Below are 11,789 nucleotides of genomic sequence, written 5' to 3'. Positions count from 1 at the left end.
CCCCCTTACTAAAAATCTAACTTTTGATTTTGACCTGATTTTGTTGAAGCCGACAAATTGCCTGCAACGGATCCAAATTTTAGCATCTTGAGTGACAGAGGTCAGTGTTACATTTAGCAGTTTCATTTTCTGAACGTTTCAAACTAAATTTAAAATGAGAAAACTGGGAGTAAAACTTAAATATTTAATTTTTTCCATTCAGTATAGTAAAGAAGAAATTAGTTTTTATCAAGATTTTCAATGTTCTAGTATATTATTTTAGCCTTTCCTAAACAGAATTTAAAGAAAAATTAAAAAGTGAGTCTTTCCATGATTATTTTCAGATTTTTCCATTTTTGTACCCTCTGTAACACAAATCTGATGGTTTAATCTAACTTACTTTTGTTACAAGATGCAAAAATAGAAAAAATAAAAAAAATAAAGAAAAGTTTTTTTTTTTCTTTCCATAAAATTCTGACTGTAAGAGGCAGAGAAGGAAAAAGAAATGTTATAAAAAAATTGGGCGAAAACATTTTTTGTACACTGCACTAAATCTATAAAATTTAATGCGTTTCTACATCCAATTTTTTTTTTTTTTTGCATTTAGCCTCAAACGGTCAGAAAATTAAACTTACTCTAACCGATAAAGGTTTGTGTAATATGACACACAAATTTGCTCCATGAATCTGATTGTCAGATTCCTTGCTCCTTCTCCGTTTAATCTGAAATAGTGAACAAATAGTGACAAAAATGTTGTCCCCCCATCTTTAAAAATGCTCTTCAGGGATACTCTATCTATTCTTTTTGGAAACAAAATGATTCTTTGGCATCTCTCAAATAACTCTTTGTAGCATCTTCTTAGCATTTTTTATTTGTGAATTTGACATTGCAAAAACCTTCTATCTAACATTTAGTGGAAGTCATTGGAAAAAGATTTTGTTCCGACTGATTTTGGAGCATTATGGTCCATTCATCAAGGAATGTTGATATAACATGAAGAACAGCTGCTAGATTCACTTTATATCAGTAACTCAAAAATTGAGATGCAAGGTTTTTGCATATACCATACCATATGACACAGTTACTGCCGAAAGTAAGACAACCGAAGACAAAATAATATATTTTAAATCAAGTAAATTCAATGAAACACTAAGTTCAGTGGTTCTGCTGAACCGTTGCAGAAGCTTCATATTGTTCCATTAGATCCTAAGACATTAATAAATGAGCACAGAAAAGCTTTCTGCACTGATTGTGCATTTCCTCCTTGCCCACCCGAGCTCTGACTGGCCGATACCCATCGGGGGTCAGTAGATCTGAAAGTGGGCAGAGGTGGTGCCATCCTTCCAGCTGCGAGGCGTCTCCACGACGACCGCGCGGCACAGCGGGCACGTCCGCTCACGGTCGAACCACAGGCACAGACAGTCCTCACAGAACACATGCTGCAAAATATACCACATAATAAATATTAATACAGCTCTGGAAAAAAATTAAGAGACCACTTCAGTTTCTGAATCAGTTTCTCTGATTTAGCTATTTATAGGTTTATGTTTGAGTAAAATGAACATTGTTGTTTTATTCTATAAACTACAGACAACATTTCTCCCAAATTCCAAATAAAAATATTGTCATTTAGAGCATTTATTTACAGAAAATGAGAAATGGCTTAAAAAAGAAAAAAGAAAAAAAAAGATGCAGAGCTTTCAGACCTCAAATAATGCAAATATTCAGAGTTCAGAAATCAATATTTGGTGGAATAATCCTGGTTGGTTTTTAATCATGGTTTTCATGCATCTTGGCATCATGTTCTCCTCCACCAGTCTTACACACTGCTTTTGGATAACTTCATGCTTCTCACTCCTGGTGCAAAAATTCAAGCAGTTCAGTTTGGTTTGATGGCTTGTGATCATTTAATCTTCCTCTTGATTATATTCCAGAGGTTTACAATTTGGTAAAATCAAAGAAACTCATCATTTTTAAGTGGTATAATTTTTTTCTAGCTCTAGCAAAAAGTGCATGTCAAACATTTTAAAACATCATTGAAACATTAATTTATTTCAGTAATTTCAGTAGTTTAAAATGTGAAACTCCAATGAAACAGCCAATAAAAATCCAAAAATCAGTGTCTTAGATAATTTGAATATTATAAAAGACCAATTGGTACTTTAAGCAGTGTGGGCAGTGTGCCAAGTCCTGCAGGAAAATGAAATCTGCATCTCCATAAAAGTTGTCAGTAGCAGAGGTTCAGCATGAAGTGCTGTAAGATTTTGTGGGAAAACAAAACTGCACTGACTTTAGACTTGGGTTCTGCTGATCTTACCTGGCACAGCAGAGCGACTGGCTCTCTGAACTCAGCCTGGCAGATCGCACACACATCCCCTGCTTCACTGCACTGCTGACTGCTGGCTCTCATACCGTACGTCTGACACACACACACACACACACAAATACACACATGAATACACACATAAAAAAAAAAGTTCCCCAAGAAAAACCTAAAGAACCCAAAGCATTAGGATGCTAATGCTCCAGCCTTAGTGCTGGAGAAATTTTAAAAATCTAAGCTTACTGCAAATAAACGAAGCTCTTTAATCACCCAAATAAACATTTTTTATTAGAGAAATCTGTGTAGATTGTGTAACATCCAGCGCTCGTTTAACTTTAAAAGATTATAATTATTATTTTTTTTTTTTAGAATTTCAGTTACGTTTATTTAACTGAGCTGCTGAATTAGAAGGAAAATATGGCGATACCCTTGTTTCTTACTAGTGTCACTTCAAATGAGTCTTATAATCTTGTGCACCTTATGTATAAAAAAAATAGACCAGAAAATAGATGTTCACTGAAAGTGCACGTTATAATCCGCTGTGCTTTATTTATAGTGTGAAAAATATTAGAGATGTCACGATTCTCTAAATCCTCGATTCGATTTTATTTCCGATTTTAGCGTCACGATTTGATTCTCGATTTTCTTTTTTTACAGCAGAGAGGCCTATGCCAGTTTTAGATTAGTCAGTCATTGGTTTGATTCATCTTGATATAAGTGATGCAAAGTGATACAAGTGATCTGTAATACACCACATTAGGCTCTAATGGTCAAATTTAAATAATTTAATTAAGATATATATGTAATGCCATCTGGTGGCTTTTTTTGGTAGCAGCAGTGTGCACTATTAAAACAGCAATGTGCAACATAACAAAATAAATAATAAAAAATACAGGAACAGTCATGTACAAAAATAATAGAACAATTAGAGCCTTAACAAACTGAACTCTATCCTACTATAACAGTTAAACATGACAAATAAGACTTTAAGACTTTTTCGGTCCCTGAGAATGACAAGTTTTTTTCTTTAATAAAGATATATTATTAACTTTATCTGAGAGAAAGATGCTCCTTAAGGTACCAAAACTATTAACATATTTGAGGCTAGACAAAATAACTGTTACTTTTTATATTTTCAAGTTTTTCTTTAAGAAGATGAGAATGTCCACATTCTCTGGAGAAAGGGCTGCTCTTTGAGCAGTCACAACGTCCACGGCGTCGGCTCTTTTTGACTTTGAGGCTCGAGACCATGACATAATTTTGATCGATTCCGATTAAATATCGAAATCGTGACACCCCTATAAAATACGGTAAATGCGCTGCAGGACCTTTATACCTCCACCATGCCTAACCAACATATCTCATCTTGTATCCAGGCTAGAGTCTTGCAATGTACTTATTTTAGTAATTCAGTCATTATCATAATTTGCATTGTTTTGGGTTTGACAGCCAATCAGAGGAGAGCTCAGTTGAGTGGTTACAAACACTAGCACACAGGTTTATATAAAGTGCACAAGCAAATATCACAGCAGAAAGAAATAAAAATAAATGTCAGTAACATAGAGGGAATCTTTTTTGGAAAAAGGGATCAATAACCAACCTGCGAGCTGCACAGAACCATGCACGCTTTCCGGATGCCTGATACTCTTCCACAAAGATCAAAGGACTGTGAAGGAAAAAGAGAAAAACAGAAAAGATAGGATAATAGCAGAGGCGCGCCTGACAGCGGTGTTTTTATTTGATCTGCTCAACTGGCTCCTGTAATAAGCTTCTGTCGCTTCTCTCCCAGAATAAACCTCCTCGACGTATCGCAGAAAGCTCATTTTCAGGTGATGGGGAGCAGCACTCGCATGCAATGTCTCATAAAATTTTGAGTTAAATCTGCTAGCGATAAACAGCTTTTCTGAAATCCCGCCACCATCCTTGCACTTACAAAAAAAAACCCCAAACCAAATAGATAACATCTGCTAAATCATCTATGGAATCATTTTAACACCCAAAAACCCGATCAAAAAGCTTGTTTTCCAACACCTGTGCCCACCAGCGTACGTGACACTTTACCTTGCACAGGCTGTAGATAATAATCAGCGATGCACCCAGGAAGTAGCTGCTGGATGGATCTTCCCCCATGATGTATTTGTACCACATCTGAATGGGAACCAAGGCCCGGAACAGCTGACTCAGCTCCTCGATCAGCAAGTACAGCTTCCCCTGTCAAGAAACACAGTGAAGATGATCAAAGAGGCGATACGGACCATTATCTAAAGCCTAACGATCAGAACACAGACAGATAATGTGATGCACCAGTAGATAGCAAAGGTTAGAGTCACAGGGCATCTCATGATAATGATGGTATCACGATACTGCAATACTGCTACACTCGATATATCACAAGAAAAAGAAACAAATTCTCTACGATACTTCACAGCAACTGTGTTACTCAAGAAGATAAAATATGCACAAAAATAACAAGCAAATAACAGGAATTATGGATTTATTTTTGAAGTTATATCAGTTTTACAAAATTTCTAAACCAATATTCTTCACCACAGGTTTTTTTACACTATGCATATGATTATAGCACCACCATATGGATTAATGAAAAATATTTTATTTATTAAACAGCAGTTATCAAAAATATATTACAAACAAAAAAAATACGATGCAATATATTGCAAAATCAATATTTTGACTCACTCCTAGTAGATAGTCTGTCTTCAAACAAAAACGATTCGATATATCGCAAAATCAATAGTTCGACCCACCCCAGTAGACAATGAGTCTTCAACCGAAAATGATGCAATATATCACAAAATCGATATTTTGACCCGTCTTTATGCGATACGTCGCTAAATCGATATTTTGACCCACCTTTAGTAAATAGTCAGTCTTCAAACTATAATGGTAGAATATTTTGCAAAATCAATATTTTGACCCACCCTCATACGATACATCGCAAAATCGATATTTTGACCCACCCTCATACGATACATCGCAAAATCGATATTTTGACCCACCCTCATACGATACATCGCAAAATCGATATATTTTGACCCACCCATAGTAGATAGTCAGTCTTTAAACGAAAATGATACAACATTCCGCCAAATCTATATTCCGACCCACCCTTAGTAAATAGATTTCAAACTAAAATGATACGATATATCACAAAAATCGATATTTCGACCCACCCCTAGTAGATATCCAGTCCTCAAAAAAAAAAGAATACGATATATCGCAGAATCGATATTTTTACCCACCCCTAGAAAGAAAATGATACATAACAAAATTTATATTTTAACCCACCCTCATAAGATGCATTGCAAAATCAATATTTTCACCCACCCCTAGTAGACAGTGAGTCTTCAAACTAAAACGATACAATACATTGCGAAATCAATATTTTGACCCTTATATTCAGATATTCAGTCTTCAAACAAAAACGATATGATATATATCGCAAAATCAATATTTTTGACCCACCACTAGTAGACAGTCAGTCTTCAAATGAAAACGATATCTCACAAAATCTATATTTTGGCTCACCCTTGGTAAATAGATTTCAAACTAAAATTATACGATATATCACAAAATCGATATTTTGACCCACCCCTAGTAGATAGTAAGTTTTCAAGCGAAAATGATACTTTATATCACAAAATTGATATTTTGACATACCCTAGTAGACAGTCTTCAAATGAAAATTGATACATTGCAAAATTTATATTCTGAACCACCCTTTATAAGATGCATCGCAAAATCAATATATTCACCCACCCCTAGTAGACAGTGAGTCTTCAAACAAAAACACACAATATATTGCGAAATCAATATTTTGACCCACTCTCATACGATACATCGCAAAATCGATAGTAGATAGCCAGTCTTCAAAGAAAGAAAAAAAAAAGAATACGATATATATCGCAGAATCGATATTTTGACCCACCCCTAGTAGAAAATGATACATAACAAAATGTATATTTTGACCCGTCCTCATAAGATTGCAAAAACAATATTTTAACCCACCCCTAGTAGACAGTGTCTTTAAACAAAAGCGATACAATATATTGCGAAATCAATATTTTGACCCACTCTCATACGATACATCGCAAAATCTATATTTTGACCCACCTCTAATAGATAGTCAGTCTTCAAAAAAAGGATACGATATATTGAAAAATCGATATTTTGACCGACCCCTAGTAGACTGAAAGTCTTCAAATGAAAATTATAGGATATATCGCAAAACTAATATGATTACCCAACCCTAGTAGACAGTTTTCAAACAAAAACGATACAATACATCAGAAAATTTATATTTTGACCCCCCTCTAGTAGATAGTCAGTCTTTAAACAAAAACGATGCATTGCATAATTCATTTTTTTACCCACCTCTAGTAGATAGTCAGTCTTCAAATGAAAATGATACATAAAAAAAAAAATCTATATTTTGACACACCCCCAGTGAATATAAATATAAATGAAAACGATGCAACAAATTTGAAAAACAATATTTTATTAGATAGCCAGAAGACAGAACATGATCAGTCTTCAAACAAAAATGATACTTTATATTGCAAAACCGATATTCCGACCCACCTCTAGTAGATGGTCAGTCTTCAAAAAGAAAACGGCACGATGCATCGCAAAAATATATTTTGACCCATCCCTTATAGATTATTTAATTATCAGCAAGCCTACAGATGCATTTAAGCCTAAAAAACTAATAAAAAAAAGGTGCAGAATGAGAAAATGTTAGATTTAATTCAAACCACAAGAGAAAACTTAGTGAAAATGCCTTGAAGCAATATTTTCATTGTTATTGTCGTTATTTTTGATGTCATTATTATTGTGCCAACCGCAGACGTCATTCTTTCCTCCTTTTATAAAAGAAACACAACCAGGAATAATGGCAGCTCCTGTGCCCAGCAGACAGCTAAGAGAAGGGTTCTGGAGCTGCCAGAGGAGTGCCAGCACTTAAGCACAGAAGAGCACAGCGAACGCCAAGCCAAAACCAAAAACTGGGCGAATTTCATCTGAGCATCAGTGTTCTGAAGGCACCCCTCTCTCTCCCATGTGATTTAAAAGAGGCTGGGAGTGAGAGAAAGCTGAATCTAGGCCTAAACGGTGGCGCCGGACCAACGCTCCACAGTCTCCTGGCATGATGGACAATTTAGCCGCACTACAAAGAAAACTGGCAGAAGCGCTGTACACCTGCTACCCACTTACGCTAAGGCTAGCAGTCAACCTCTCAGACCAGTAGAAGACCATAACCATCACCAGTACTACCTCTGTATACCAAGATAGCAGGGGTGTCCAAACTTTTTTTGTTGGGGGCCAGAAGGAGAAATATATTTGAAGTCACGGGCCACAGACTCTGTAATAAAACAAATAATGAAATATACCACTTTAAATAATACATTTTCCTGATTATTTCATTTACACACCATTTTACTTGACTTACTATCTTTATCTTTGACAGTGTTGTGTAAACTAAGATTTTTCAAATTGATGTTTAATTTCATGATGTCTCTTAATATTAAACTCCTTAATTACGGCAACTTTTACACTCTTTGGCCCGTTTTTCTACGCTAGAAATGCGCACTCTCTCCGCTTTTAGACTCTTTGGCCTGTTTTTCTGCTCTGGAAATGCTCACTCTCTCTGCTTTTAGACTCTTTGCCCCGTTTTTCTGTGTTAGAAATGCGCACCCTCTCCCCTTTAGACTCTTTGGCCCGTTTTTCTGCGCTAGAAATGCGCACCCTCTCCGCTTTTAGACTCTTTGGCCCATTTTTCTGCGCTAGCAATGCTCACTCTCTCCGCTTTTAGACTTTGGCCTGTTTTTCTGCGCTAGAAATGCGCACCCTCTCCGCTTTTAGACTCTTTGGCCCATTTTTCTGCGCTAGCAATGCTCACTCTCTCCGCTTTTAGACTTTGGCCTGTTTTTCTACGCTAGAAATGCGCACCCTCTCCGCTTTTAGACTCTTTGGCTCGTTTCTGACACTTAGCGTTCAAACTTTGAATCTCACACTATAAAAACCTGCTTAACAGCGGGCCAACTTTCATTCTATTTTTAAAATACCTCGCGGGACGCTCCAAAAAAGAAAACGGGCCGCAAATGGCCCGCGGGCCATAGTTTGGACAGTGGGTTGATACTGTAATTGGAATGGATTGAATTTAAGGATGACACCTCTTGAGTCCTGCCGTCCTCATATGAGGACATTACATTTCTGTTTTTTTGCACCTTTATGCTTAATTTTTTTTTAAATGTTAACCCTTTGGCCTCACATAGGGACACTGCCTGTACCATCTAGTGGTCATGTGACAACATTACACTTAATCAATCGAAAACTAGATGGCTGGAATCCCAGTCTAAAGTTTCTACAGCCAGTCCTTTCAATGAGTGTCATCTCTATAAGACTCTATAACCACACCTGTAACAGATTATAATGCATCCAAAAGGCATTATAAACATGATTATTCCTATTTATATGTATATATATATATATATATATATATATATATATATATATATATATATATATATATATATATTTATATATGTATATGTTTAACCAATCATAGCCATGTTGATTATTAATAATTATAAATTGTAATCATTATGCAATAATAATACTTTTTTGCAAGGTGACTTAAAATCCTTAAATTTTCCCAAAAATCATCAGTGTGCCTTATAATCTGGTGGAACTTATTTATGAATTTTACCAGTCAGGTATGAAGGAGCAGTAAAGCCACTCTTCTGAAGTACAGAGTTATACAGGAGTTTCTGTAAGAATTACAGTTGTGATTACGTAACTTATTTTAGCTTTACAGTTCTCGCCACAAGCCGTGAGACCTGCTGAATTTGAAGGGAAACATGTCGACACCCCTGTTCCTTACTAGTGTCCCTTAGTGCACCATATAAACTGGTAACTATTAAAAGTACAGAGTAAAAGCTTCATTTCAGAGAAATGAAGATGCGGTGAGTACTGAGGTTTGGCTGACCCACATGGCAACAGCTTTAGCCTTTAGCTCAGCTTAACTTTAGACTCTGGACGTCTTAGTTTCAGCAGAGAAAAGTAGAATTAGAGGTGATTTACAATAATGAATAAAGTCATGAATAAAGTAGGTAAAATAGCTTTTCTAATTTAGATTTTGTTCCCCATGATAAAACTTTCAGATATAAGGAATGTGGACAGCTACGCAGAGCAGGGAATCTGTTCCAACATATGCTCTGAAATCCCGAACACAACTCGCGCTCCTCGCTCCTCCGCCGAGAGGAGAGACTGACTACTGCTACGCTGCATATGCATAATGATTGCTTGGATTTTCTCTGACAGCAATTAATCACCCTGTTTGGATGCGAGCTCGATGCCCGCCGGGGTCCCGTGACCTGCCCACACAGGCAATTCATCTACGCCAGAGTTTCCACCAAACTGTTTCCTCTCCCAGTCTCGCCAGTCTCGGCTCCTCTGATTAGACGTGCTGAAACTGGAGCGCGGCCAGACGCTAAAAAGCCCGGCCAGCGTTCATCGCGGGGGGCCGTCTCTTTCTGCTCGGGTTTGACAGTAACGGCTGCGCTTCCATAATAACAATAAAAGAATTCATTTTTATAGCGGGCGCTCGGGGTGCTAGGGGAGGTCCCTTGGGTGGGGAAAGCATGTGTTCCATTAATCTTAATCCACGAGGGGTGGGATTTGATTAAAACACTGATTAGTCCTTTGTTTTTTCCACTTTTAACTGGACTAAACTGGACACACCGAGGCTATAACTAAATCAGTTCCAGATTTAAAGCAGCATTACTGTATGTGAGAGTTGGTGAATTGGTAGCGCTTGCTGTTGGGCTCCCCCTACAGGTGGGAAGTGTAATTCAGCAATTCACAGTTAAAGCCACCACTAAAGGACATGCGTTACACATGCATTTCTGGACAAGCTGAGAAGTACAAAAGCGACATCTGGAAGAAGTAAAAGAAGTATGTGGACTGATGCAGAAGAGCAAATGTTAAGATATTGTGTGGCACACAAACTCACACTCACATTAAGACAGATATGGCAGAACAGTGAACTGACGGTTTTTGGCGTCCCAAATCAAGAGACGGCTTATTAAATTCCAAAATTCATTAGATGTTGCAGAAATTAATAAACTTTTGCTGTTTATGCCATTTCATAGTTTTTTTTTCAAATTGCCCAAATAAAAGTATGTCTTTTTAAATGTAGAAATTATAGTAGAAGTAGAACTAGAAATTATTAAGAGAACATTTGGTAAATTGTATAAATAGGTCAAAAAGTAAGTAAATAAATACATAAATGCAACGGAAAAGAACCTTAAAGTGTAAAACAAATATATGATAATGATTTTCCTTACAAAGCACCAGTAAAACATCAACACGATTAATAAATGAAGCTATGTAAAATAAAAAATACTACATAATAATGCTTTAAACAATGAAACAATGAAGCATAAATGTGCAAATTGTTGCAAATGATTCAGTATTTTAATTTAAAAATACCACAAATACCAAATACTAAATACCAAGTGTTGTGCATCCCTAACATACATGCTATCATAAAGGAAGCATAAAATATATGGGCAGTGACTGTTATCTGAATCATTATAAATTGACCGTATGCATTTTTGTATATAAATAAGTATGCTTAATAACAAGGCTGAAGGGACACATTTTACACATGCATTTCTGGACAAGCTGAGAGATACAGAACTGGCATCTTAAAAAATAAAGCTGTGAAGGAAGCATGTGGAATGAGGAGATACGGTAATATTACTACACTGATATAGCCAATGGCTGTGTCCTAATATTTTAGTGCATATATATATGTATGGGCTTGTGTGAGTATGTGTACGTGTGTTTGTGTGTGTGTGTGTTTGTGTGTGTGTGTGTGTTTGGAGCCACAGTGATGCTCAGCATGGCACAGTAATGAGACAGAAAGGCTGACTGTGTGGCCATGACTTCATCGGCTGACAGTGGGCCACCTGGGCACATTACGAGAGGTGGAAAATGTGTGTGTGTACGTGTGTGTGTGTGTGTGTGTGTGTGTACGTGTGTGAAAGTGCATGTGAGCGGAGGAGCAATACACTGATTGGAGTGTTTGGTGTTTATGGGGAGTCCCATCCAGATTACCCTGCAGCAAGAGAATACATAATGATGATGGAACTCCTGTGTGTGTCTGTGTGTGTGTGTGTGTGTGTGTGTGTTTTGTTTTGCTTTGTTTTCATGTTATGTCCATATAGGTTGCTTCTTAGAAATTATATAAAATATATATTACTAATAAAATGATTTTCAATATCTATTAAAATGCTTGAATATATATTTTTAAATTAATTATTTTAAAATATGCACATAAACTATAATATTGTATGTGAATACTTATTGTTTACTTATTACTGCTCTAGTGCACTAGTATGCTACATTCACCATGTGTAGCAATAATCTGTTTCCCAACAATATGTGCAAAATCGCCACATACAGC

The 11,789-nt window shown here is 36.4% G+C and overlaps 1 protein-coding gene across 2 annotated transcripts in view; it reads right to left on the bottom strand.

Moving 5' to 3' along the window:
• Nucleotides 1-738: 738 nt before the first annotated feature.
• rnft2 (ring finger protein, transmembrane 2) overlaps nucleotides 739-11,789 on the bottom strand; it is a 24,128-nt gene continuing 13,077 nt past the window's right edge. For both annotated transcript variants that reach the window (XM_049470381.1, XM_049470382.1), the window contains exons 8-11: nucleotides 4,364-4,513; nucleotides 3,903-3,968; nucleotides 2,297-2,398; nucleotides 739-1,418 (exon numbers count right to left, since the gene is read on the bottom strand). In XM_049470381.1, the coding sequence (XP_049326338.1) occupies nucleotides 1,284-1,418; nucleotides 2,297-2,398; nucleotides 3,903-3,968; nucleotides 4,364-4,513 (453 nt within the window). In that variant the 3' untranslated portion in view covers nucleotides 739-1,283. The remainder of the gene's footprint in view (nucleotides 1,419-2,296; nucleotides 2,399-3,902; nucleotides 3,969-4,363; nucleotides 4,514-11,789) is intronic.

Source organism: Astyanax mexicanus, chromosome 22 (assembly GCF_023375975.1).
Source record: "Astyanax mexicanus isolate ESR-SI-001 chromosome 22, AstMex3_surface, whole genome shotgun sequence".
NCBI classification, from domain to species: Eukaryota; Metazoa; Chordata; class Actinopteri; order Characiformes; family Acestrorhamphidae; genus Astyanax; species Astyanax mexicanus.
The sequence above is the reverse complement of the archived record's forward strand: the minus strand, read 5'-3'. Positions and strand labels throughout refer to the sequence as shown.